At 47.5% G+C, this 27,548-nt stretch overlaps 1 protein-coding gene across 2 annotated transcripts in view; it reads right to left on the bottom strand.

Annotated features, from left to right (window-relative positions):
- mycbpap (mycbp associated protein) overlaps positions 1–27,523 on the bottom strand; it is a 61,842-nt gene extending 34,319 nt beyond the window's left edge. For both annotated transcript variants that reach the window (XM_051918942.1, XM_028818493.2), the window contains exons 1-8: positions 27,358–27,523; positions 21,997–22,118; positions 10,150–10,309; positions 8,488–8,594; positions 5,382–5,562; positions 2,403–2,518; positions 1,889–2,039; positions 989–1,095 (exon numbers count right to left, since the gene is read on the bottom strand). In XM_051918942.1, coding sequence (XP_051774902.1) covers positions 989–1,095; positions 1,889–2,039; positions 2,403–2,518; positions 5,382–5,562; positions 8,488–8,594; positions 10,150–10,309; positions 21,997–22,118; positions 27,358–27,430 — 1,017 coding nt within the window. In that variant the 5' untranslated portion in view covers positions 27,431–27,523. The remainder of the gene's footprint in view (positions 1–988; positions 1,096–1,888; positions 2,040–2,402; positions 2,519–5,381; positions 5,563–8,487; positions 8,595–10,149; positions 10,310–21,996; positions 22,119–27,357) is intronic.
- Positions 27,524–27,548: the final 25 nt, after the last annotated feature.

Genomic DNA, 27,548 nt, shown 5'->3' with positions numbered 1-27,548 from the left:
GTGCTGCCAAGATTTGTTTCTATCCATCCATTATCCAACCCGCTATATCCTAACACAGGGTCACAGGGGGTCTGCTGGAGCCAATCCCAGGAAGGAAGGCAGGAAACAAACCCCTGGTAGGGCGCCAGCCCACCGCAGGGCACACACACACACCCAGTACACACCAGGGACAATTTAGGATCTCCAATGCACCTAACCTGCATGTCTTTGGACTGTGGGAGGAAACCCACGCAAACACGGGGTCAACATGCAAACTCCATGCAGGGAGGACACAGAAAGCGAACCTCAGGTCTCCTTACTGCGAGGCAGCAGCGCTACCCACTGTGCCAACCGGGCAGCCCCAAGATTTTTTTTATGTCCCCAAAATGGTTTAACAAATTCAAATATTTTCAAAGCCACTTACTCTAATGGCAACAGCACTGTGTGCAGGGCAGGAACCAACTTGTGGACAGGGTACCAGTCCATCGCAGGGTGCACACACTCACCCTCACGGTTACCAGTTAACCTAATTGGCACAAGTCTGAATGCCTGGACAAAAGCCACAGGGAGAGCATGCGGATGTCACATACACGGTTACCAGGCTGGGATCTGAATCTGCAACTCACAAAAAAAAAAAAATGTGCTAGCCACCGCACCACCGTGCCACCCCATGTTATTTAAAACTGAAATCTGAAATATAAAAATTAACAAAATGTCAACATCTGACTTGCAGCTTTCAGTTTCTAAGTATTTCTGGCAAGTTGTTTTCTTCATCTGCGGTGGGCTGGCACCCTGCCCGGGGTTTGTTTCCTGCCTTATGCCCTGTGTTGGCTGGGATTGGCTCCAGCAGACCCCCGTGACCCTGTAGTTAGGATATAGCGGGTTGGATGATGGATGGATGGATGGGTGGATGATTTCTTCATAAGATGGCCTTCCTGGTCACACAAGGGCACATTACTCAGTAATGGACCTCATAGAAGCGCAGATTGCAGCCCTAATTTGCACCTACCGGCTGACTGATGTCGAGATCCTTCAGAATGGACTTCAGGTCCTCGCGGCGCTGCTGCAGGTATGAGCTCTTTTCCCAGGTGTGATGATGGCTTGGAGAAACGCTACCTTGATAAAAGAGGAAAGACAGCGTAAAACATCCATCCATCCATTTCCATCCCGCTATATCCTAACTACAGGGTCACGGGGGATCTGCTGGAGCCAATCCCAGCCAACACAGGGCATAAGGCAGGAAACAAACCCCGGGCAAGGTGCCAGCCCACCGCAGGGCACACACACACCAAGCACACACACATTAGGGACAATTTAGGATCTCCAATGCACCTAACCTGCATGTCTTTGGACTGTGGGAGGAAACCCACGCAGACACGGGGAGAACATGCAAACTCCACGCAAGGAGGACCCGGGAAGCAAAGTGTCCTCTCCTCTGGTCCTCCCATCACACCACTTAACACAATTCAGGGTCCAGCTTATCCCAGCAACACTCTGTGAGACGCCAGTTAAACTAACAGGCAGGCCTTTTGTCAATGTGGAAGTAAAATGAGAAAACGAAACCCACGCAGACAACAACTGGACGTGACACTGGGACACGGGATGCTGGATCCGTGAAGCCGAAGTGCTAACCAACACACAGGCAGGTCTGTCGTCTGGAGTACTCTCAAAGTGCGGCCCTGCTCCAAGTCTATTCTTGTTTCCGTTATGTTCGCTCAATGCTATGACAGGGCGTGTGACAGGAGGAGCTGATTATGTATTACCAGCAGGGCTGCGACTTTTGACCAACATATTGCACCAGAGATGGCGAAGTTTGCCACTCCCTCCCATTGGATAGGCAGAGATTTAGGCCGCCGTGCTGTAATGTAACGTCAGGCTGCCTGTCCTGTCCCAGTGCCCATTTGAGTACCTGTCTCAGAGCGGACGCACGAAGGCTGCCCAATGCGGGTAAGTGGCTCAGGATAGCCCTGCTCGGTCTGGGTGAGCGTCATGGTGATGCCACACAGCTCGTCTCCCATTTGCTGCGGCTGGTTCCAGAACTCACTTCCAACTCGATAGCCCTGGTGAGCAGAGAAGAAGAAACAAAGAAAAAAGCCTTGAAATGTTTATCGTGAAAACCACCTGACAATAATAGAAATGCAGCGCTCCGTGCAACATACGGTGGGAGGTGATATGAAAAGAAAGGGTCTTACATCAAAGGACGTGAACTTGGAAAACCATCAAGTGGCCATTAAACCAGTGATGAAGACGATTTGACTAGTAATTTTCAACGGTGGAGCACAGGGGTAACACGAGGAAAAACAAAATGTCTCCCAAACCATACACCATAGACCCTTTGCTTCTGCAGCTGTGAGGTAGCAGTGCCAGCCAGTGTGGCATTAAGCCCTGCCACGTACAGACCCGCTAGAATGCCACCCGCTTACTTTGCCGTTGAGCATTCTGGGAAGGCTGCGGTCAATAAGGTGCCTCTCTTCTTGAATCCATCGGTAGTTTTCTGACTTGTTCATAATCAGCTCTGTGGTGGGCTTCCGAAGGACCCCTAAAAACACAAACAAACACGCAGTTCAACATGCCAGCTACTCGTCATGCCCCTTTAGACTCAAAGATCAGACGTGCCCACTCCTTCCGTTTTCTACCCCCTACGTTGAGCACAAGTCAAGGTGTCAGAGTGTCTACATGTCAGATGAACGTGCTGCGTACTTCACCAAGCTCAACGTGGCATTTTCTGTACAACTGCTGTATTTAATTTAATTAAGTTATTACGTTTTTAAATTTTTTTTAAATTATGAAGTTTTTTTTTTTTTATTGTTCCTTCAAAATCTTTATTCTACCTGTTACAAGCAATAAAATAGGAAGTAGGAGGTGTAGGTGCCCCGAGGAAGGGCAGGCATCCTGGCCGGGATTAGGGATGGCAAGGAGGAGGCCATCATAATGGATGGACTAAGCAAGTGCGCTTACTGGGTGCAGTTCATTCCCCCACCCCACAGGTGGCAGTGCTCCTCAAGGCTGGACCAGATTAAGACACCTGCAGGGTGGCGTGGGAGTCGGAGTCTGGAAACGCAGCCCACTGTCAGGGTCTTTGGATACTTCCAGAGGGCACTGCCAGGGCAGGACTGAAAAAGCTCCGGACAGCCTGGGCACGAAACTGACAACAGTTCCCAGGTGGGCTTTAAAAAAAAGAGTCAGGTGGCAGCGGGCAACACTCTTAAAGGGGGCAAGGAGGGAATTGGGAGTTGGTGTGTTTTGCTGGTGTTCTTGTGAAGAAGGCGTTTGGGACGAATAAGAATCCTTTACTTGAACCTGGAATTGAGTCAGTGGTTTGGAGCTCAGTGGCGCCCCCTTGTGGTTACACAGGACAGAAAAGCACAACAGTAATGCAGCAATGTAAATAAATACACACCTGAACAGGTCTGAGAGGTAAACACAATGCTTGATGGAATAAGCAGACCTTTAATTTAGATTTAAACAAATTAAGGGAGAGAATTGATCTGTCTGAGAGTGGCGAAAAAAGGAAAATAATTAACGGCACAAACTCCCAGAGCTCTGTGCCTGAGAGATGGAATGGACCGGACACGGTCATCATCAGGGTGCAGGGTAAGCGCTAATTCAACCCGGTGACCCGCCAGAAGGAGCTTTAGAAGTCGGCATTAACATTTCAAATTGAGTTGGCTGATTAATGGGGCTGCGGTGGGCTGGCGCCATGCCCGGGGTTTGTTTCCTGCCTTGTGCCCTGTGCTGGCTGGGATTGGCTCCAGCAGACCCCCCGTGACCCTGTCTTAGGATTTAGCGGGTTGGATAATGACTGACTGATTAATAAGGACTTGGGTCACATAAAGACAGTATGGCGCCAATGAACGCGTGCGATTGAGTGTGTGGCAATAAGCGAGCTGCTGAAGGACTGGCATTACATTACAGAAGGTGATAGCACGAATGAGACTGAGCAGCACGATACTCTGAATGTGGCGAGATGTGAGAATGAAAATGAACAGCGTCACGCAGAGGAGCTTGGTCTGTTTAATAATAATAATTCTTTACATTTTTTTGTTTTTTAAATTTTATTGAATTTATTAAAATCAAAAAATATTTCATACATGCACGTCGAGTTTTACAAAACCCCTACCTCTGATTTGATTCTTCACATTTCTAAAGAGCTTTTCTCACTGTTGCCTCGGCAGTGACATTCTTGTGACTCCGGTGACTCTTCCCATAAAGTTGGCAGATGGATTGGGGGGGGGGGGGGGGGGGCTCATGAAGTCACTAGTAAGGCGCAAAAGGGCGAAGGTCCAAGTCTTTAGGGTCCTGGGCTGTTTGTGAGACATGGATGCTATCAGTGACCTGAGATGAAGACTTGACTCCTTCATGTGAGTCTCTTCGGACCGCTGGTCTGACTTTGTGTCGCTCACGGAGTCCTGAATGAGGCACATGACCTCATCGTGAGGGAGCGTCAGTTACGGCACTATGGCCATGTGGCGTGATTACCCGAGGGTGATCCAGCTCACTGTTGAGGACCTGAGTGGCTTGACCAGGCCAAGAGGTCGCCCACGTAACACCTGGCTGTAACTGCGTGTCTGCCTGGGGGGGTTGCCATTCAGGATCCCGAGCTGTTTTGTCGTGTGGTGGGTGCGGCAATGCGCTGTACCAGTGCATGCCCCCCAACTTGACTTGACTTGAAATGAGTTGCTCCCACCTGAATGATGCCATTTTTGCCCCAATACACTCATCACACATTAGCCGTTAGGTGGTGAAATAGTGAGAGAGAGAGAGAGAGAGAGAGCCAATTAGACACAGGGGATGATTAGGGGGCCAGAATGACCAGGCTGTGGTGGGCAGTTTAGCCAGAACACCCTGTTTTCTATGAGGGATGCCCAGGGGTCTTTTATGACCACATAGAGTCCAGTGAGTGGGTTCTGAAAACTGAGCCGCCATGTTCCGCAGATCACCCCTTTTTAATTGCATCAAGAGCGGGCAGAGGGGCAGAGGGCAGCTGTTGGGTGTCATCCTGGGTCCGCCTCTCGGAATTGTGGGTGAAAAAGCAGACGAGTGGTTTAGCGACAGCGCCCCGTTCTCGTCACCGAGTGGCACCACTTACCTCGACAGAGCCAGGAAGTGTGACCCCCCCTGGCACGCACCTGTGACAATCTATTATCGTACAGCACATTGGGCAGAATAAAAGCACAGATGCCACACGCATGAAACGTAAACACGGAGACAACAGAGCTACACAGAAAGTGTCAACAGGAACACAGCAGACGCTGCTGCAAAGCAACAGAACGGGACATAAAGCAGTAAAAGGCCACTGGCACATTACAGGCCTCGTCCCTCACGCTCCACAGGACAATTGTCCTCCTTCAAAACACACCCGGGTCCACAAGTGACCTAACACGTCTACATGCATGACTTACTCGACATGTGATCTTGTTGCTTCCTCCGCTCGGCCATGTGCTGCTGCCAGTTGTCCAACGCGAGGGTCTGGCCGGCGGGCTCTCCATGACAGCCGTCACAGGCTGGGATTTCTGGCGCTACGTCGATCAAATCCAGTGGGTCGAGCATTGGATCCGTAGGCCTTGGGATCATCTGCAGTAACTACACATATGAGCCAGTAAGTCCATTTTCATGTTCTATAAGACCACCCAAAGAAAACTCAAGGCTAGCACTGGTACCAGTTAGAGCTGCTGCACGTGGCTTTGCCGTTTCCCAGTTTAATTATTATTAATTCTGTTAGACCTCAGTGCAGCATTTGACACTCAGGTCAGACATGACATTCTACTGTCCAGAATGGAGAACATGCTGGGTATCCCTGGCACTGCCCTCCAGTGGTTCAAGTCCTATCTGACTGATAGCCCAGAGTTTGTTAGTCTTGGCAACAGCAGATCCAGCTCAGCGCCAGTCACACAAGGAGCTCCTCAGGGCTCTGTCCTTGGCCCTCTTCTCTTCTGTATTTATATGCTTCCCGTTGGCCATATTATACGTAGCTATGGTCTGGGTTATCATTTTTATGCAGACAACACTCAGCTCTACTTCAATGTTAAAAGTGAAACTTCATCAGAGCTTTCTCAGCTCACAACCTGCCTCAGTGAAATTAAAACCTGGATGGAGCAGAACTCTTTACAATTAAATTGCAACAAATCTGAACTCCTGCAAATTGGGACTAAAGTGCAACTTAATAAAATGAGCTCCTTCCCAGTCCGTCTTGGCAGTGATCTCATCAGACCTGCCTCTACTGCAAAGAATCTTGGTGTCATTTTTGATTCCTCCCTTTCTTATTCCGCCCACATAAATCACATTAAGAGACTTTCTTACTTTCACCTCTGTAACATATCTTGTATTCGCTCCTTCCTCTCCTTTTCTAATGCTGAGAAACTTGTCCCTGCTTTTATCACATCCCGCATCGATTATTGTAATTCCCTACTGGCAGGTGACCCTTCTAATCTTATATCACAGCTCCAGCTTATTCAAAACTCAGCTGCAAGAGTCCTGACTCGAACCAGCAGCAGCGAGCACATCACAGCCATCCTGCTCCGCCTTCACTGGCTCCCTGTGTCTTACAGAATCGAATATAAAATCCTACTAATAACCTACAAAGCCTTAAATAACCTCACCCCAAACTACATCACTGACCTTCTCCATCACTACAGTATGTGCTTGTCTGCTGATCCACTAAGGTCCTCTGATTCTGGCCATCTTGTTGTGCCCCTCACTAATCTACACTCCATGGGTGACAGCAGGGCCTTCAGCTGTATAGCGCCCAGACTCTGGAATGACCCACCGAAATTCATCAGGTCAGCTGACTCCATGAATTCTTTTATAAAACAACTCAAAACTCATCTGTTCAGTTTGGCTTTTAGCTCTGCTTGACTTTATTACCCTTCTCTCAGTTTACCTCCATGTCAAGATACTCATGTAACCTGTGTGTGTGTGCGAGACCATCAATTATGGTGTCTGTTAGGCTTTTCTCTGAATTACTATCTTACTTTTATTTATTTATCTGGTTTAGTACAATGCTATACTGTATACCCTGCCGCTCTTTCTTAAACTCTGTGAAGTGTCTTGAGTATGGGAAAGGCGCTATATAAATAAAATGTATTATTATTATTATTATTCTTAATTATTCGGCTCTTCCACCATTGGGTGAATCACACGTCCCAGGAGTGGAGCGTTTTTGCACTCTTGGTCCCTGCAGTGTCTTATTCGTTGCCATTGTAAATTGTTATCTCTGTCTTATCTAGGATCTGAGTGTAGCGGTGCGGCCCACTGCAGCCATTTTGATTTCTAAAAGATTACGCTTTAGAATGAAGGAGCAGTGGAAGGGGAGGCCGCTTTTTAATTTACTGTGTGTCTACTGGCGGCACGGTGGCACAGTGGGTAGCGCTGCTGCCTCCCAGTAAGGAGACCCGGGTTCGCTTCCCGGGTCCTCTCTGCATGGAGTTTGCATGCTCTCCCCATGTCTGCGTGGGTTTCCTCCCACAGTCCAAAGACATGCAGTTTAGTGTGTGCTTGGTGTGTGTTTGTGTGTGCCCTGTGGTGGGCTGGCGCCATGCCTGGGATTGGTTCCTGCCTTGCGCCCTGTGTTGGCTGGGATTGGCTCCAGCAGACCCCTGTGACCCTGTGGTTTACAAGTTAAGCGTGCAGTTCAGTCTCATTTTTGTACTAAACACCATCACAGCCCTCTCCAGGGGTGTCTGTTAAATTTTGCACGAGGGTAGAAGAGAAGCTCCGTGTGACTCTGCGCTATTGTGGGGTCCTCTGTGGTTACAGCGCCAACAGCGGGCAGCCTTTTCACTCTATCTAACTCTCTAACTCCTGGCTCTAATCCACTTCTAAAGTTCTGGTGCGACCCTTCTGCTAGGACGTTCGTGTAGTCGGGTCAACGCTTGGATGCTTTTTGTAATGTGAGAAACTGGGCTGGCATCCTCCTCACACCACGGCGCCTCAGGCCTTGTGCCACATCTGCAGCCTCAAGGTACCCAAAGCACAACACAAATACAAAAACTAAACAGCAATAAGAAATCCAATGGAGTTACATCTGTGACAGGCCACAATATCACAAAACTACCCAGCATTCCCGTGATGCCCTGCCGGACAACTAAAGTCGCTCCTAACACCCTGAAAAGTGAGGACGGGCGCTGCAAGGGCACAGCAGGTCCTGTGAGTCAGAGAAGATCCCACCTGACTGTATTTTGAAAAGAGACAAAAATAAAAAATGGCCAAGAGGCAAAGAAATTCACAAGGTGCTGTACAGGGTGGTCCAGATCTAATTATGCATTTTTCATTACGCTATAACCTATTAAGTTTATTACGTAGAGAATTCACAGCGCCTGCCCTGCACATAGAGATTTCACTTAAAATACCTTTTGTTGCCGATAGACGGCAGCACCTGCCCTGCATTCCAAAATGGCGGGGAGACGGTTGCCAGTCGAACAGTTGCATAATTAGATCTGGACCACCCTGTACATTTCCATCACTGTCACGGAGACTGACGTTTGTCTAATTCTGCTGTAACGCACTAACCTCTGTGTCGCCTCTCCTCGCTGCCTCCTTCCTCAGGTCTTCTACTGTCCCCAGGAAGCTGTGCACTAAGAGCCTTCCTTGTGAATCGAAGCGAACACCACAGGCGCCTGAAATCAGGAAAGAGACGATTAAAACCCGAACCCGAAGGTCCCAAAATCGACCCCCCCAGTACACGTCAGTGGAAGGAGAGACTTGTTCAAGTGTATCACCTCGTGTACTCCGTGCTGTGACATTCTTACCTGCAAGTGACAAGGACACCACAGTGCCAACAAAAGACACGGCGTACATGGTGTACGGCTCAAGAAAATGAAAGGACCACCTTATAATCTGAGTATCACATCAAGTCAGTGAAACTTCTGGACTATTGGTCTGCTCGGTGAAGTAGAAGAGGGGCTTGTTCATCAGGGCACTAGAGGGGCAACAATGAGACGACCCCCAAAACAGGAATGAATGGTTTAACAGCTGGAGGGAGGCCACTGACATCATTTTGGACTGTTTCGTCACTCGTTTTGCATTTGGCTACAGTCAGTGTCACTACTGGACCCTACAGAGCTGGCACAGGTGGTCCAACTTCTCCAGGATGGCAGGCACATCAATACGTGGCATTGCCAGAAGGTTTGCTGTGTCTACCAGCACAGTCTCAAGGGCATGGAGGAGATTCCAGGAGACAGACAGTTCCTCTAGGAGAGCAGAGTCCCTCATAGAAGGTCCTTAACCCATCAGCAGGACCCACCGGTATCTGCGCCTTTGGGCAAAGAGGAACAGGATGAGCACTGGCAGAGCCTACAAAATGACTTCCAGCAGGCAGGCAGGCAGGCAGGCCACTGGTGTGAATGTCTCTGACCAAACAATCAGAAACAGGCTTCATGAGGGCCTGACATCCTCTAGTGGGCATCGTGGAGCTCGATTGGCATTTGCCAATAGAATACCAGAATTGGCAGGTCCACCACTGGCAGGTGCCCTGTGCTTTTCACAGATGAGAGCAGGTTCACCCTGAGCACATGTGACAGACGTGAAAGGGTCCAAAAAAGCCATGGAGAACGTTATGCTGCTGGTCACATCATTCAGCAAGACCGGTTTGGTGGGGTCAGTGATGGTATATCAGGGGTGGCATATCCACATATCCATGGAGGGGCACACAGACCTCTACAGGCAAGACAACAGCACCGCAGGACTGCCATTAGGTATCGGGTTGAAATCTTGGACCCATTGTCAGACCCTATGCTGGTTTCTCCTGGTGCCCGACAATGCCCTGCCTCATGTAGCAAGAGGATGAAAGAATTGATCCCATCAACTGCCACGCGCTCACTTACCTGACCTCAATCCAATAGCACACCTCTGGGTGGGACATTATGTTTCGGTCCATCTGACACCTCAGACTGTCCAGGAGCTCAGTGATGCCCTGGTCCAGATCTGGGAGGAGATCCCCCAGGACACCATCTGTCGTCTCATTAGGACGTTGCCAGGCATTGCATACAAACTACTGAGTACGATTTGGAGTTGCTGCAATGACATTTCGGCCAAATGGACGAGCCTGCCTGCCACATTATTTTTTCACTTTGAATGGCAGTGTTGTAAAATGTAACAAAGGGCGGTCTGTGCCATACGGGACACCCACATACGACACCGTGACTGCACAGTGATGCCATCATGACGCCATACCTGTGTAGTCCAGAGTCTGAACTGCAGCATCCTCCGGTGCGGGCCTCGCCACCGTCAGGTGCACGGTCCTCTTCTCCTCTTTGGGTTTGCTTTTGCGAACGACGAATCTGGTGACCCCAGCAGGTTTCTGGTTTTCCTTTGGAGGACGGGGTGCATGAAGCTACAGAAACAACAAAACTGTTAAAACGCTACCAAGGAACAAAGAGCAAGGCCACCGTGTTCGGGAAAAACCGGCAAAGAACTGGCACCCCCAGGGTTGGGGTCAGTGTCCTGCCGTGCACCGAGGTTTGCCTCCGCTCCCATGAGGCTTTGAGAATGTAATGTTAACCCTTGAGAGCCCCCGACATTTAAACAAATGCACCTAAACCCAAGCAAGTGTCCACAATGCATCTGGGCTACGTCTGGTCTCCATTACTGAAACTCGTTTTTTGGACTAGGCTTACTTTTTTACCCAGGTGCTCATTTTGTATATTTGACACTGGATTGTAATTGGCACGGAGTCGCCACCATGAGAGATTAAATCATAGCACCAGGAGAAGCGAGTTGCCAGCTGCAAACCCACGAAGTCCGCATTACAAAGGCCTGCTTTTGTAATCCGGACACGGCGGGTTTGTGGGCGGCCGCTGGCAGTTACCGCCGTGCAAATGTCTACGTTGGGATGGATCATCACTTCTCCTGGTGCTGTGATGTAATCTCAGCCATAAGGATTAATGAACAGTTTGACTGCTGCCTCCCTCCCTCCCTCACAGCTCCGACTTCTATCTCAGTCACCGTCTCCGCGGCCTGTGCGCGTTCCCCTCACGTCTACATGGTGTTTACTTCAACACTTCCGAGACGTACAGATCAGGCTGATTCAGCACTGGCACTGCGTGGGCTGGCGTGAGGTTTCTCCTTGAAAAGTTGGAGCCCCATATGTGGTTGTCTCTGCCTGGTGCTCAGTGCTGTCATAAAGACTCGGACTCCTGGTGACCCAGAATTGGATTCATCGCTTTCTGCTTGATTTCCTGTACCAAGTCTCAGTGCTGGAATGACCTGGCAAATCAGGAAGTGAGAAACAAAGAGAAACTCATTGTACAAATGACTGGAATTGTCATGGCAGCCGCTTAAGTTCATGCCAGTTAACTAGGGGGCAGCACTGAGAAACGAAAGGCCATGCGGCTATGCGCCCTCTGGTTATTGTATCTTCATTTTTTGCATATTGAGCCCCATCTCGAGACTCTTCTAAAGGCCCACCTCAAAAGCAGATGGCTCACGTGGCCTGATTTAGGAAGCAACCCAATATCTGGGGCTTGGCAAAGAGCACATGCAGTTCAGAAATCGAGGCGCTGGCGCTGGACTTGAGCGACTTGAATTTACAACGTTCTGTAAGAATCTGTGACCTTCTGGGCCATTTGTACCCAACACACTACCAAGGGAATGATGACATGATAACAATTAGTATTTGCACAAGTCAAGTTGGGGAGAAGGCACTGGTACAGCGCATTGCTGCACCCACCACACGACGAAACAGCTCGGGATCCGGAATGGCGGGCGGGAAAACGGCTGCAGTGGGCCGCACCACTACACACAGATCCTAGATAAGACAGAGATAACAATTCACAATGGCAACGAACAAGACACTGCAGGGACCAAGAGTGCAAAAACCCTCCACTCCTGGGATGTGTGGTTCACCCAATGGTGGAGGAGCCGAAGAATTAAACTGGGAAACGGCAAAGCCACGTGCAGCAGCTCTAACTGGTACCAGTGCTAGCATTGAGTTTTCTTTGGGTGGTCTTATAGAACATGAAAACGGACTTACTGGCTCATACGTGCAGTTACTGCAGACGATCCCAAGGCCTACGGATTCCAACGCTCGACCCACTGGATTTGATCGACGCAGCGCCAGAAATCCCAGCCTGTGACGGCTGTCACGGAGAGCCCACCAGTCAGACCCTCGCGTTGGACAACTGGCAGCAGCACATGGCCGAGCGGAGGAAGCAACAAGATCACATGTCGAGTAAGTCACGCATTTAGACGTGTTAAGTCACTCGTGGACCCGGGTGTGTTTTGAAGGAGGACAATTGTCCTGTGGCGCGTGAGGGACGAGGCCCGTAATGTGCCAGTGGCCTTTTACTGCTTTATGTCCCGTTCTGTTGCTTTACAGCAGCGTCTGCTGTGTTCCTGTTGACACTTTCTGTGTAACTCTGTTGTCTCCGTGTTTACGTTTCATGCGTGTGGCATCTGTGCTTTTATTCTGCCCAATGTGCTGTACGATAATAGATTGTCACGGGTGCGTGCCTGGGGGGGGTCACACTTCCTGGCTCTGTCGAGGTAAGTGGTGCCACTCGGTGACGAGAAGGGGGCGCTGTCACTAAAACACTTGTCTGCTTTTTCACCCACAATTCCAAGAGGCGGACCCAGGATGACACCCAACAGCTGCCCTCTGCCCTTCTGCCCGCTCTTGATGCTGTGATGTGTGGCCCTCACCCACAGGCCGCCAGGTGGAGCTCTCCCAATAGCGTGGACGTTCCCCGAATTCCAGCAGGGCCTCATGGACTTTTTAGTTTATATGCACAGCCCTGCTGGATACCATGGGTACCACCAGGAGTCGCTGTGGGGAGGCTGCCAGACTCTTACTTGCCCTATAACCCGGAGGTGCGTCATGATCACATGACAAGAGGCAACGACGTGCTTCCGGGTTGAAGAAAGGAGCTTTTTATCCGACCCGGAAGTGTTCATGATCACATGGACAGAAGGGAGAAACACTTCCGGGTCATGGACTATATAAAGGACTCTGGGCAATCAGTACACTGAGCTGAGCTGGGAGGAAGGGTGGCAAAGTGTCTGGGAGTGTGGAGGATTGAGTATTGTAGTGTTTATTGATTTATGAGTATTGTGGAGTGGAGGGTGCTTTGTGCTCTGTATTGTTCAAATAAAAGTAATATTTGGACATTTACCTGGTGTCTGGAGTCGAGTCAAAGGGTTCAAGAGGACGATAAGGGCCTCAATCTGCGACAATGCAATTAAAAAGGGGTGGTCTGCGGAACATGGCGACTCAGTTTTCAGAACCCACTCACTGGACTCTATGTTGGCATAAAAGACCCCTGGGCATCCTTCATAGAAAACAGGGTGTTCTGGCTAAACTGCCCACCACAGCCTGGTCATTCTGGCTCCCTAATCATCCCCTGTCTCTAATTGGCTCTCTCTCTCTCTCACTATTTCACCACCTAACGGCTAATGTGTGATGAGTGTATTGGGGCAAAAATGGCTGCCATTGCATCATTCAGGTGGGAGCAACTCATTTCAAGTCAAGTCAAGTTGGGGGGCATGCACTGGTACAGCGCATTGCCACACACACCACACGACGAAACAGCTCGGGATCCTGAATGGCAACCCCCCCAGGCAGACACGCAGTCCAGTCCCACCCTCCAGAAATGACCCTCTATCTGCGTGGGCGACCCCCTTGGCCTGGTCCAGCCACTCAGGTCCTTATCAATGAGCCGGATCACCCTCGGGTAATCACGCCACATGGCCGTAGTGTCGTAACTGACACTCCCTCCTCATGATGAGGTCATGTGCCTCATTCAGGACTCCATGAGCAACACAAAGTCAGACCAGCAGTCTGAAGAGACTCACATGGAGGAGTCCAGTCTTCGTCTCAGGTCACTGATAGCGTCCATGTCTCACAAACAGGGAGCACCAGGACTCTACAAGACTTGTAAAGTCCTGTATTTATAAATAAGAAGTTCCTCTTTAGAAGAAGGTTCCATTTAGAAAGACTTGTAACTATCTTAGGGCCTTCAGATATACCAAAGATTCAGGTGTGTCAAAGCTTGTACCATTTATCTGTATGCTGGTTAGTGAGTGTGGGTCTGCTACTCAAATTTTCACTTCCATATCGATACCAGCGCTTGCATCCCAGTACCAGTACTAAAATTGTTCAGAAGCAAATAAAGAATATCTCCCCTCAATACCCCCACAAATACTTAGTTCCCCCCAGCAGGCAAACACATGCGGCTTCCTGTTCTGCCACACAACTGCATGCCTCCCTGCTACGCCGCACTCCGAAAATCCTTACCAGGGTTGGTCGCTACTTGGAGTGTCAGGCACGTTTCTTCTATATAAACGTCTACGCGTGTGTGTGTGTGTGTGTGAGTGTGTGTGTGTGTGTCTATCCGGCCCAGAAGTGAGAGGTGGTGTCGGGGTAAGGGCTACACAAGGGAGGTGAGCACGTCGGCCAAACGAAAGAAAGAGAGTCACTCGCATAGCCGCTATTACCGAAGCGTGGCGACCACATCGGCAAAACGGTATCCCTTTGACTTCTCCTCCCTCCGCTAATACGCAAGCAATGCCAGCACATTGGCAAAATGAAACTTCCGAAGAAAGAGAGTCGCTTCGCTGCTAATACACAACAAGGTGAGCACGTCAGCAAAACGAATCCTCCTAGGAGGGAGACGTCCAGAGTTGTTCCTTTCACTTACATCACAGGCTTACACAGCTCGTATATAATAATAATAATACACATTCAGAGGGCGGCGTCCCCTTTGGTAATACGTATAACGTGGGGTCCATCTTGGATTGACGAGTGCTCCAATAAACATGTGACATTTCAGCCAGGGTTTCTTTCCTTTTTGTTCATTTCTGTGTCATTTATTTATGACAACGTTACTTTTGTTAATTATCTGCTTTGGTGTCTGTACCTGCGTCATGTGCCTTGTGTTGCGGATCCCTAAGAGGCGGCACCGCCTGCCCATCACTGCTAAGCCCTGCCCTCAGCTCTACTAAGGTGCCCGTTTCCAGTTCCTGGAGGTTCATTTGACTTCGCTAGGGAGTTGGTGAGGTTTTGCTGTTCTTGTGCTTTTCAGATTTCGTCAGCATCGCTGTTAGATTCGTACGTCGGATTGCTTTATTGCTTCAGGCCATTTCCTTTGTCTTTCTGTGCTTCATGTTATGCCAGAGCATTTTCCTTAAGAATAAATATTTCATTTTATAAAGATTTTACGTGGTCCTCTGTGCTACTAGCCAGGACGTTTTTGACAACATTTCCCCCTCTAGTAGACATTTTTGGAAAAGTTCGGGACTCTGGAGCGGCAAAACAAAATGACGACATGCAAGGTGCTAGAAAATCACCATTTACTTCCAGTACCGAAACTAAACAAACGCATTGTGACGGATGGCCGGGGTTCATGCCTGGCCGGGACGCCCCTTCATCACATCTGCCAGGGGGACAAGGGTGGGAAGCCCAGTATCTCCCCCTGGATGCTAGATGGCAGCCTCCCTGGGTTGCAGCGGTGCCATGGACTCCCCCAGGGCTTCATGGGGATTGGAGTTCTGTGCAGCTCTGTGGGGGCCGCCAGGGGGTGCTGCAACAGCAGCGGCTGGCCCCTTTTGGGCATTGATTTCACCTTACCCGGACGTGCAGCCGGATGTCGCTAATCAACCACCTGGAGCACTTCTGGGTACCCGATAAAAGGGAGCCAGCGACCGCCACTTGAGAGGGCCAGAGTCGGGTGGAAGGAGGACAAAGCTGTGGAGGAGGAGTGGTGGTGGAAGAGAGAGGAGTGTGGAGCCTCAGTGCTTGGGACTGTGTTGTGGCTGCAGGGATTACGGGGAAGACGTGCCCTCCAGCTAAAGAAAAATAAAAAATCTTTTGTTTTATACAGTTCGGTCCATAAATATTTGGACAGAGACAACTTTTTTCTCATTTTGGTTCTGTACGTTACCACAATGAATTTGAAATGAAACAACTCTAATGCAGTTGAAGTGCAGACTTTCAGCTTTAATTCAGTGGGGTGAACAAAACGATTACATAAAAATGTGAGGCAACTAAAGCATTTTATAAACACAATCCCTTCATTCCAGGGGCTCAGAAGTAATTGGACAATTGACTCAAAGGCTATTTCATGGGCAGGTGTGGACAAGTCCGTCGTTATGTCCTTATCAATTAAGCAGATAAAAGGCCTGGAGTTGATTTGAGGTGTGGTGCTTGCATGTGGAAGATTTTGCTGTGAACAGACAACATGCAGTCAAAGGAGCTCTCCATGCAGGTGAAAGAAGCTATCCTTAAGCTGCGAAAACAGAAAAAACCCATCTGAGAAATTGTTCCAATATTACGAGTGGCAAAATCTACAGTTTGGTACATCCTGAGAAAGAAAGCAAGCACTGGTGAACTCAGCAACGCAAAAAGACCTGGACGTCCACGGAAGACAACAGTGGTGGATGATCACAGAATCATTTCCATGGTGCAGAGAAACCCCTTCACAACAGCCAACCAAGTGAACAACACTCTCCAGGGGGTAGGCGGGCGTATCGATATCCAAGTCTACCATAAAGAGAAGACTGCATGAAAGTAAATACAGAGGGTGCACTGCGAGGTGCAAGCCACTCATAAGCCTCAAGAATAGAAAGGTGAGATTGGGCTTTGCTAAAGAACATCTAAAAAAGCCAACACAGTTCTGGAAAAACATTCTTTGGACGGATGAAACCAAGATCAACCTCTACCAGAATGATGGCAAGAAAAAAGTATGGAGAAGGCGTGGAACAGCTCATTATCCAAAGCATAGCACATCATCTGTAAAACACGGTGGAGAGAGGCAGTGTGATGGCTGCCAGTGGCACTGGGACACTCGTGTTTATTGATGATGTGACACAGGACAGAAGCAGCTGAATGAATTCTGAGGTGTTCAGAGACATACTGTCTGCTCAAATCCAGCTAAATACAGCAGTCAAATTGATTCATGATACAGATGGACAATGACCCAAAACATACAGCCAAAGCAACCCAGGAGTTTATTAAAGCAAAGAAGTGGAAAATTCTTGAATGGCCAAGTCAGTCACCTGATCTTAACCCAACTGAGCAGGCATTTCACTTGTTGAAGACTAAACTTCAGACAGAAAGGCCCACAAACAAACAGCAACTGAAAGCCGCTGCAGTAAAGGCCTGGCAGAGCATTAAAAGGAGGAAACCCAACATCTGGTGATGTCCAGGAGTTCAAGACTTCAGGCTGTCATTGTCAGCAAAGGGTTTTCAACCAAGAATTAGAAATGAACATTTGATTTCCAGTTAATTTAATTTGTCCAGTTACTTTTGAGCCCCTGAAATGAAGGGATTGTGTTCATAAAATGCTTTAGTTGCCTCACATTTTAATGCAATCGTTTTGTTCACCCCACTGAATTAAAGCTGAAAGTCTGCATTTCAACTTCATCTCAGTTGTTTCATTTCAAATTCATTGTGGTGATGTACAGAACCAAAATGAGAAAAAAGTTGTCTCTGTCCAAATATTTATGTATGTGCCTCCCGTGTCAAGTCTGTGCCAGGACGGGCACCATATAGCGCCTTTCTTACAGCATGTAACTGCACACTTTTTCTTACATTGCTGCACAGCCCTGATGCTGATTGGTGTGCTTCTTAGCTGTCTTATGCAAATGAGCCCAACTTATTTCAGATCGCTGCTTTGTTGTTTCTCTCACTCTTATTATGCTGAACCGACCTGATCACATGGCAGGCTCCCTCAAGCTTGTTCTAATGACGGACGTCCATCTTGGATTCATTAGTAAGGCTGATCCTGACTATTCTTTACTCCACTTGGTTATATCCCCCCCCCCCAAGTCTCCATGACATGTGACCTTTGTGGCGGTACCCAGTCGGGACACCTGGGGACTACGCCTCCTCCGGACCACGAGAGGGCAGCCCCCCTGGTTTGTATGGTGGCCACGGGAACAGAGCATGGAAGCTCAACCCTATAGGGGCCAGGGGGCACCCAGACGTCTGAGGAGCCCTGGACGTCAGGAAAACCAGGGACACCCGGAGTGCTTCCGGGTGCTCATGCAGCATTTCCGCCACACCAGCAAGCTCATCAGGAGGCACGTCCGGGTGGACTTGAAAGTCATTAGCTGGAGTCGGGTGGAAGAGGACGAATAATAATAATAATACATTTTATTTGGAGCGCCTTTCAAAAAACTCAAGGTCACTGTACAATCAGGTTAAAAAATAAACATTCAATGACTAGAAAATTTAAAATCCAAATAAAACATCAGATAAAACACCAATAACAATTACAGTGAATAAGCAATTTTGAGCAGATAAGTTTTAAGATTAGCCTGAAATTGGTGAAGGGTAGTCATATTCCTAAGATAAGTAGGTAATGAGTTCCATAAGGAAGGTGCCGATCTGCTAAATGCTCGATATCCCATCGTAACAAGATGTGCTGGTGGATTATTTAAGTTGATGGAAGAAGAGGATCTGAGCATACGAGAGGGTTTAGTGACTTGTAGGAGCTGTGAGAGATATGTGGGGGCAAGATTATGAATGGCCTTATATGTAAGGACTAAAATTTTGTACTTGACCCTAAACTTTATTGGCAGCCAATGAAGCCGCTGAGTAACGGGTGTAATGTGATCAGAATAGGGTGTTTTAGTAATTATACGAGCAGCCGAATTTTGAACAAGTTGAAGTTTATGTAGTAACTTTTGGGGCAGACCAAAGAGAAGTGAATTGCAATAGTCCAGGCGGGAGGTGACCAAACTGTTGACTAAAATGGCAGTAGAGTGATTTGACAAAAATGGACGCAAGCGATTAATGTTTCGCAGGTGAAAGTAAGCTGCTCGAGTAACAGAACTGATGTGAGACTGGAAAGACAACGTGCTGTCCAGAATTACACCAAGGCTTTTTATCTGATCTGTACAGGTAACAGATGTGTTGTCTATTAATACTGAGATCTTTGATGCCTTCGCTATTGCAGATTTTGTGCCCATAAGAAGCACCTCAGTTTTATTAGAGTTCAACTGCAAGAAGTTAGAAGATAAGGAAGCTCGGAGGCGAGGAGTGGAGGCGGTGAAGGAAGGCCAAGGAGTGAAGAGGCCCGAACTGAGGGTGTGTGGTGGTGCTGGGGCACCGGGTTGTGCGTGGCAGTACAAATACTTGTAAATATGTATAACTAGCAAAATACCCGCGCTTCGCAGCGGAGAAGTAGTGTGTTAAAGAGGTTATGAAAAAGTAAAGGAAACATTTTAAAAATAACGTAACATGATTGTCAATGTAATTGTGTTGTCATTGTTATGAGTGTTGCTGTCATATATATATACATATACACATATACACACACATATACACACATATACAGATATATTATATATACATATACACATATATATATATATATATATATATATATATATATATATATATATATATATATATATATATATATATATATACACACATACATACATACATACATACATATACACACATAGATGCACTTACAATAACATAGAAATCAATATAAACAACATTAACATCATTATCATATGAGAATTTGAAGTAATATATAAGAAGCACATTTCATATAAATTATTAAACAGTAAAATCTTCTTCTATAATTTGCTACCGTGGCTTTTCGTTGGTCTGTCCAGGATTTTAAATCACCTGTAGCTTGCAAACCGTTTCACCTATTGACTTGAAATGTGGTACACATATAATACGTCACGTCTGCTATCCGCTTTATGGGTGATGATTGTATTACTCTTTTTATGTTTATTTTATTTTAGAATCAACTCCTATCTGCGCACACCAGGGCGGCCGTGGGCAGATGCGTATGGTGTATTCACTCCATGTTATCGTGCATTGCGCTGTCAGTGGTATTTTGATAAAAGAATTTGAACAATATATAAGAAGCGTATAAATTATTAAACAGTAAAACATTAACATTTAAGAAGTAAAGTTACATTGAGTACTACTGCAGTGCCTTCGGGTATACCTCATTTTTTGTTTGCCCATTACATGCTTAAATGTATAAATTTTTTGGTGTACCTACCCGAAAACACGCGACATATAACCGAGCGTGGGAGAAGCATGGATTTTAAACACGCGTTGAGTTCATCTGCTGGTCTCCCTCGTGGAATAACTTGTAATGTTTGACTAAAATCTACAGCGAGTAAAACGACATTACCTCCTTTTTTTTTTTTACGATCTCTGAGATGTTGCTTTTTTCGGTTCAAGGCTTTATAAGCTCTTTTATGTTGTATGGTGTACTTATCCCAAACCATCATCTTTGAATGTTGCAAGACTTTCGCCTTGTATGTAGATCGGGGTAATTACATTCATTGCATTCCTAGTCTGAATCACAATGTGATTGTATGGGTGGTTACCTGGCACTGCAGGGTTGCCACCCGTCCTTTAAAATACGGAATCGTGCCGCGTTTGAGAATTAAATTGCGCGTCCCGTTTTGAATCAATACAGGACGGGATTTATCCCATATTTTTTTTATCATTTTTTTTTTAAAGCAGCGTGTCATGCAAATCATCCCACACGCATTTTATGAAGATGCCTCCTTTCCTACTTTTGATTGGGTAATACTTGATGTCATTGTTAGTTTCATTGGTCTTTTTAACTGTCCAGTGAGGAGGGCGTGTCTTTTAAGTACAGTCTGCAAAGTGTTGGCACTGAGATGTGGCGTCAGCGCCATAGTTGAAGCCCCTAACGTTGCGGTCAGCAAGTCGGCTAACATCCGCCATGTGCCGTCTTTCAGTTGCGAGAAGCAGATCATAGAATGGTTGAAACTGTTGCCCCTAACGTTGCGCCACGGCGTGTGGTTCGTTTATACCTCGTGTCTTCTCATTAAACTTTTATCTCGCGAATATGTTATTGCAATCCGCAGCGGGAGCGTTTCTATAAACTTAATTTAAACTTACGTTTTACACCGTGCTTTGTTTCCCTTATGAACATGCTTGTATGCTTCACTCGCTCCGTTCTCAATTGTTTAATTAATTTTTTGCTGTTCGCTGTTTGCGGCTGTTCCTCCATTTCCCCCTACTTCGTTCTTTTATCTCGCGAATATGTTATTGCAATCGTTAACGGGAGTGTTTCAATAAACTGATTGAAAATAGTTTTGCATTTACCTTTTTAGTAAAAGGCGAGCTTTTAAGCCTGAGAAATCACCCCGTAAATGCACACGTTTAATTGCACATGTGTTAATATGTATGGTTACACAGTATTAAAAGACAGTGAACAACGTCAGTTACCTTTGTTCCCGCGTTTGATAAAAGGTGAGCTTTTAAGCCTGAGAAATCACCCCGTAAATGCACACGTTTAATTGCACATGTGTTAATATATATGCTTACACAGTATTAAAAGACAGTCAAAAATTAACGTCATTTACCTTCGTTCCCGCGTGTGACTCGTGCTGTAAATCTCTTCCTTGTTTTTAGTTCACGTGATTACGTAGGAGGCGTGATGACGCGATACGTGACTCCGCCTCCTCCATTACAGTGTATGGACAAAAAATATGCGCCAGTTATGACCATTACGCTTTGAATTTCGAAATGAAACCTGCCTAACTTTTGTAAGTAAGCTGTAAGGAATGAGCCTGCCAAATTTCAGCCTTCCACCTACACGGGAAGTTGGAGAATTAGTGATGAGTCAGTCAGTGAGTGAGTGAGTGAGTGAGTCAGTCAGTCAGTCAGTGAGGGCTTTGCCTTTTATTATTATAGATAAACGTGTGTTGGTGTTTGAACCATCGGTGTCTGCCTGTCTGTGTCGAGGCTGCTCTCCACACCTTCTTCGAAGGGTCGTGTTTTTAAAAGGTGCCCACCAACAAATGCAATCGATTGAAAGCCGATCTGTGCATCCTCACATGTATTGGCTTCATTGAAGAAACGGATACGATGGATGGCCACCGTCTAGCAGACGGTTCTGCTTTCAAACGCAGGCCGCACTCATCGTCGACACCTCACAATTGAGTTCTCGCTGCTCGGCCCCTGCTTTGTCCCACGCTGTCTCGTTATGTGTTTGAGGTCATAAACAGCTAGACAACAATCAGCGGTTATTAATAAACAGAACGGCAGACACAGGGAGGCCATCACTCTACCTCTTCTAAGTCCTTGGCTTGGATTTCAAGGGCTTGGATTTCGTCTCCTTTGATTGTTGAACTTCTGGGCTGCTCCTCCCAGACAGAAGGGAAGACCTTATACGCACCGGACGGTTTATTTTCTGGAAAAGAGAAACAGAGAAAAACAGAGAGAGATTATTTAGATACTGCCTAGAGACAAATCTGTGGAAACTGAGTTAAGAGATGCCAGTCTGTCTGTCTGTCCGTCCGTCCGTCCAGGCATCACTTGAGAACACCTCGACTGTTTGGCGTGATGATTGCTTTGTCTAGAGCAGGATGGGCCACAGTGGCTGCAGGGTTTTATTCTAACCATCTCTCTATTATATATTGGAAGGCTTGGAAGGAGACGAGACGACACTTTAACGTCCCGCGAGACAAGGCAGTGAGACTGAAGGACAGCTGCTGTACAGGCTCTTAAATGACCGACGCGCAGCGCGACAAGCAGGACAGCAGCTGATCCGTCCGCATCTCCTTAGCAAGACGTGAAGTGACTGGCACGTATTGTGCTCTGGGGAGGATTGGAGTTGTTGGGCAAGCAAAGCTGACCCCCTAGTCTTCTTAATTAGTGAGCCGTTTTTGCTGCCCATTAACTTGCTTCGCCTCCGCTTTAACTTGACGTGACTCAGACCCCCTTAGTTGTTTCTTTGTCCTTAATGAGCGGCCAAACAATAATCAGACACAAAACAAGCCGCCTGAAAATAAAGAAAGGTGAAGGTCTGGGTCATGTTGGTCTGCTCAGGTCACCAAATCTTCTGGACGGTGGACTGAGAAGAAACAGAAAATCAACGGCCGAGAGCGGCAACAAGTCCTGATATTCAATAACGGGTTTTAATGAACAGCAAGAATCAGCTTCTCATTAAGAAACTGGTTGGAGTGAAATTGGCAGGAGTTGGACGTTCATCTGTCGGCTCGTCTCACGTCTCATTTCTGTTCGGCTGCCATTTAATGAGGAAACGAATAAATGCAGAGGACTGAATCCTTAAGAACAGGGCTATGACAATGAAGGAGAAAAGGAATTCAAGTAGCAGTGAAAACCGATCAGGAAAAGGGTGAGAATGAAAACCTGCAGCCACTGCGGCCCACCAGGACCCGCTGCTATAGTACCACCTGCACTTCAGAAGAGCTCACCCACCTGGAGCTCAGCATGTCCAGCCCTGGAACTGCAGGATGAGGTGTGGGGTGAGCCCAGCAGGGGGCGCTTACCCTGTGGTCTTTGTGTGGATCCCAATGCCACAGTGCTGTAAAGATGGCACCGTCCTTCAGATGAGACATAAAACTGAGGTCCTGACTCACTCCTCGGGCATCTTTCGAAAAGAGAGTGGGGTGTTTCGTGATGTCCAGATTAAACTGCCCACCGCAGCCTTTTCCGTTCCAGGCCCCCCTAATTGTCATAGATAGATAAGACTGAGCTTAAGGCCATGTCACATTAGGGGACTTTTCCAGTGATTTTTCAGTTGCAGTCTTAGTGAGTCGCAGTTGGTTGGCAGTGCCCTCCCATGAGCCCCACTCACCTAATGTGACATAACCAGTGACTCGGTCCAGCTAGTCCATGACACGATACAATCAAACAGGTCTTTAGTCGTATGGATGTGTGCATGTGAGACCAATGAATGCTCATCCGGAAGTATAACGCAGGTGATGAAGAATCAGGATGGCAGGGGTCTTTGGACAGACAGGAGAGTGGCTCGTCTGAGTGACGTCTTGGGTTTTACGTACCACGACAGAATGGAATAACAGAATTCAAATAAACAAAAAAAGAGCTGAGACGGCCCGCTGGGCTCACTGCCGCTGTTAACCCTTTGTATGGCAGCGGCTCCACCAGGAAGCACACTATTGGCCGTCACGACAGCACTGGAAGATCAGAGACATAGACACGGCCGGCGATTTCCAGCCATTTCAAATGACTTGGTCCGGTGACAAGATCAGCAAATCCGCCATCCGCCACAACTACAAGTCGTGTAATGTGACCACCGGCTTTACCGACCCACCCACTTCTTCAAACAGCAGCCAATCACATGGCTGTGAAAGGCACCCTCCTGCCCACCAGCAAATGCAGCTGATGAAATAACCGATCTGCACATCATCACGTGTGGCGGCTTCATTTAAGAAACGAACGCAATCGACGGCCATTGTCAAAAGTGGGCCGCGTTCATCATCGACAGCTCACAACGGAGTCCTCACAGCTCAGTTCCTGCACAGAAGGGCTAGCAAGTGCATCCCTGGACCAGCGGGCCTGTCCTGCTCAGACGGGCCAAGGGAACTGCACCTCCGTGGGGGTCCTCTTCAAGTCGTCAAAATTCTCAGAGGCTTTGCTGAAAATCACTTGAGTGGAAATTCGTGCCAATTGGAAAAAACTTCAAACCAAATTTAATGCAAAGGGTCGTGAGTCTCCACACGTGTCACGACCATCAGGGCTCAATCCGACGTCCAGGCAGTTTATGTCATCAGAGGGCCAGGTGGCTCTCATTTGTAAAATGCATTTGCATAAACTAATTAGTTACGCTCTGCCACGAGAATATGGGACCTGAAACGGCACGTGAATCTGCGTGGGCCGCCTCGATTCATCCTTGGGATGCACAAGATGCCAGGGTTTCCATAACTACAAAGGAGTTGTTTTTCGTTCCTGCCTTTTGTCTGTTCGTCTGCCTCACAGAACATGCCGTGCTGGAATGGAGAGAGCGACGTTCTCCCTCCCAAAGGGACCCCCGAATGCGGTGTCTGCTGCGTGCTTTTAGTCAGGCTGGTGTGGTCCTGCTGGGAGGGTGGGCGGACGGCCAATCCTTCACACAAGGTCCCGGTGTTGTTGTACCCGGTTGTTCTCTGATCAAAAAGCAGATGTGCTCATAAACGCACCGCAGCAGCGAGCCGCACAAAGAGAGAAAGAACACGGTGGCCACAGGAGAGGGAGGCAGCCTGTGCTTTTCTCCGATACCTGCCTGATATTTACCAAGCGTTCTGTACAAAGTCACTTGCGTAACATAAAACCTGACGTCTGTATGTGATGTTAGCCTGCAATCTGTCAACCCCCCCGAAAATGTTCTTCTCTATTACAAGCGAAGCCCCCTTCCAGTAAAGCACCTGCACATCAAGTCCACCTCGCCCTGAACGGCCTGCTCCTCGCTCTGGAGAAAGATCTGGACAGGTTAAGGCTGGCATTTCCAATTTTTTTTTTCCATGGCACCCCCCCCCCCCCCCCCCCACCAGATTTCCTGATGGACACCTCTTTTATTGTGGTAAACTATTCTCACTTTCAGACTCTTTATTACGTAGACCTGAATCTCAACCATTGCCCTCGTTTGCTCACTCTGACCAGCGGGTCACCGACAGGGTTGGCAGCTACGGTAGCCACATATGCCCCCCTTTCCTTTTATATCTTGGACCCCAAGCAACAAGCAGGGCAGAAGGTTTACACTGCTACTCGTAACTTAAACCCGTCCAAAAAGAACCGAATGAATGTAACAGGATAACAACAACCATCACAACCTGGATAGGCGGCAGCTCACCTCAGTAGAAGCGTCCAATAAACTTACACTTGACTACCAAGAAGCTGACCGGCCTCTGTGTCGTAGCACAGCCAGGCGGCTTCACGGGTTGTCCATTTTTGTATTACTTGTATGTGTTACTATTCCTTTCATTTATGATTTACGCAATTCTGAACATTTTATGTATCTGTCTCTAAGCCGATGTTATTTCCCAGGTGTTTTGTAGGTGGACCTCCAAGGTGCAAAGCCACCTGCTAATCACAGCCCGGAGGGTCACTCACAGTTCCTGGTGATTCATTGTGATTGCACCCTGGAGTCGCAAAGTTTTTGTGCCTCACTGTGAATTACTGCATTTTTTTTTCTGAGGTGGTTTGCACAGTTTTATTTATTTATTTTTTGACCTTGCCTTGGATCTCGTTTTCAGACTTTGATAAACGTGGATTGCCTTTGCTTCAGACAATTTGCCTTTTGTGCTCTGCAGAGCTTGTGTTTGTTATACAGCACTGTGTGTTAAGAATAAATCTTTTATTTTGTATAAAAATCCTGCAATTCTCCTTATTACTAGCCGGGTTTTGATGGTGATATCCCCCTCTAGTGAACATTTTTGTAAATGCTTTTGCAAATTATTGGGACTTTTGTGCTTTAGGACACGTAGCTCATGAAAATCTGGATGGATTGAATGGCACAGACAGTGGGCTTCTTGGTTAGCCTGCTGCTCTTCTGCCTCCTTCTTACACCACTTAGACCAGTGGAGATTGTAGCCTATTTACCTCTGACTCGGCTTCTTCACTTTAATCACCAGCTAGGACAAAAGGGTCTTTCATAAGGTGTTACCTTGTTATGATTGGTATTTGTCTTATATATTATGCATCTTGAGACGTATTTTTGCTTTCCTTTTTACATTAGTGCAAATCTGAAGAAACTGGAGGAAGAAGATTGTCAGGCTTGTTGGGCTGAATGGCCTATTCTTGTAGATAGATATGAAAGGCACTATATAACAGATAGATAGATAGATAAGCGTAGTTGGCAAGATTAGATAGATAGATAGATACTATATAATTTATAAATAGATAGATGGGACAGTATCAATATAGTTTGAATATAAATTACACAAGATGCATTTACATGACCTGAATATAATCTTGATGAAATTATTAACGTGTGGTTTAACATAATTTTTAAGTAGCATTCACTTTATTTAATTTATGTAATGTTTAAAGTTGATATTATTTTGTCTCCAGTGTTGTCAGCAGCCTGATGTAATCCCATTGCTTATTTGACAGACGTCTTTTTCCCAGGTGACTTACAACATCTGAGATACAACTGGTCACATTTCTATTGTTTGTCCAGTTGGAGCACAGCCAGGTGAGGTGACTTGGTGAGGGTCACACAGTGGAAGTTGCGAGTTGTGGTCCCTGGACAAGCTCAAGGTTTGAAGTTCAGTGCCTTCACCTCTACGCCATACTACCTGCCTTTGGGTGTTCTCATCAGTTCCCTATGACCCAGAAATGAACAAGTGGGTTAGAAAATGAATGAATGGAAGGATGGATGGATGGATGGATGGATGCCTTACACCCTCTTTAAACTGTCACTTCAGTCTCCCATCTTTTCTTTGTAATCCCCAAGAATGCGTTACCTAGCAGGACTTGAGAATGGTGGACCTTACTGACCCTGACTCACGCCGTGAGGACTGTAAGCCCTGTCAGAGCCCTTTTGATTCGTGGTACTTCACGACAAGAAGCAGCGGACCAATGAATAACACAGCCCCCTAGCCCCCTAACACCCCCACCCCCCCCCCCCCCCCCCCCCCCCCGAAAAAAAACAAGGAAAGCAGTCGTCACTTTCACTCACGACGCACCTCCAGACGTCCCGCCTCTCGCTTCCTTCTTTCCCGGTCTCTGCGAGCCTCCTCTCCCCGCACTCGCCATCATCGGGACTCTCCAGCCGGACGCCCGGTTCGCAGATCGGCTCACAAATCAGTGCACCGCCGCTGCAGTTCACGTCTGGACAGAAAGTCGCGCTTCGAGTCTCCATGGCGACCGCTGCAAA

Source organism: Erpetoichthys calabaricus, chromosome 14 (genome assembly GCF_900747795.2).
Source record: "Erpetoichthys calabaricus chromosome 14, fErpCal1.3, whole genome shotgun sequence".
NCBI lineage: Eukaryota > Metazoa > Chordata > Cladistia > Polypteriformes > Polypteridae > Erpetoichthys > Erpetoichthys calabaricus.
The sequence above is the reverse complement of the archived record's forward strand: the minus strand, read 5'-3'. Positions and strand labels throughout refer to the sequence as shown.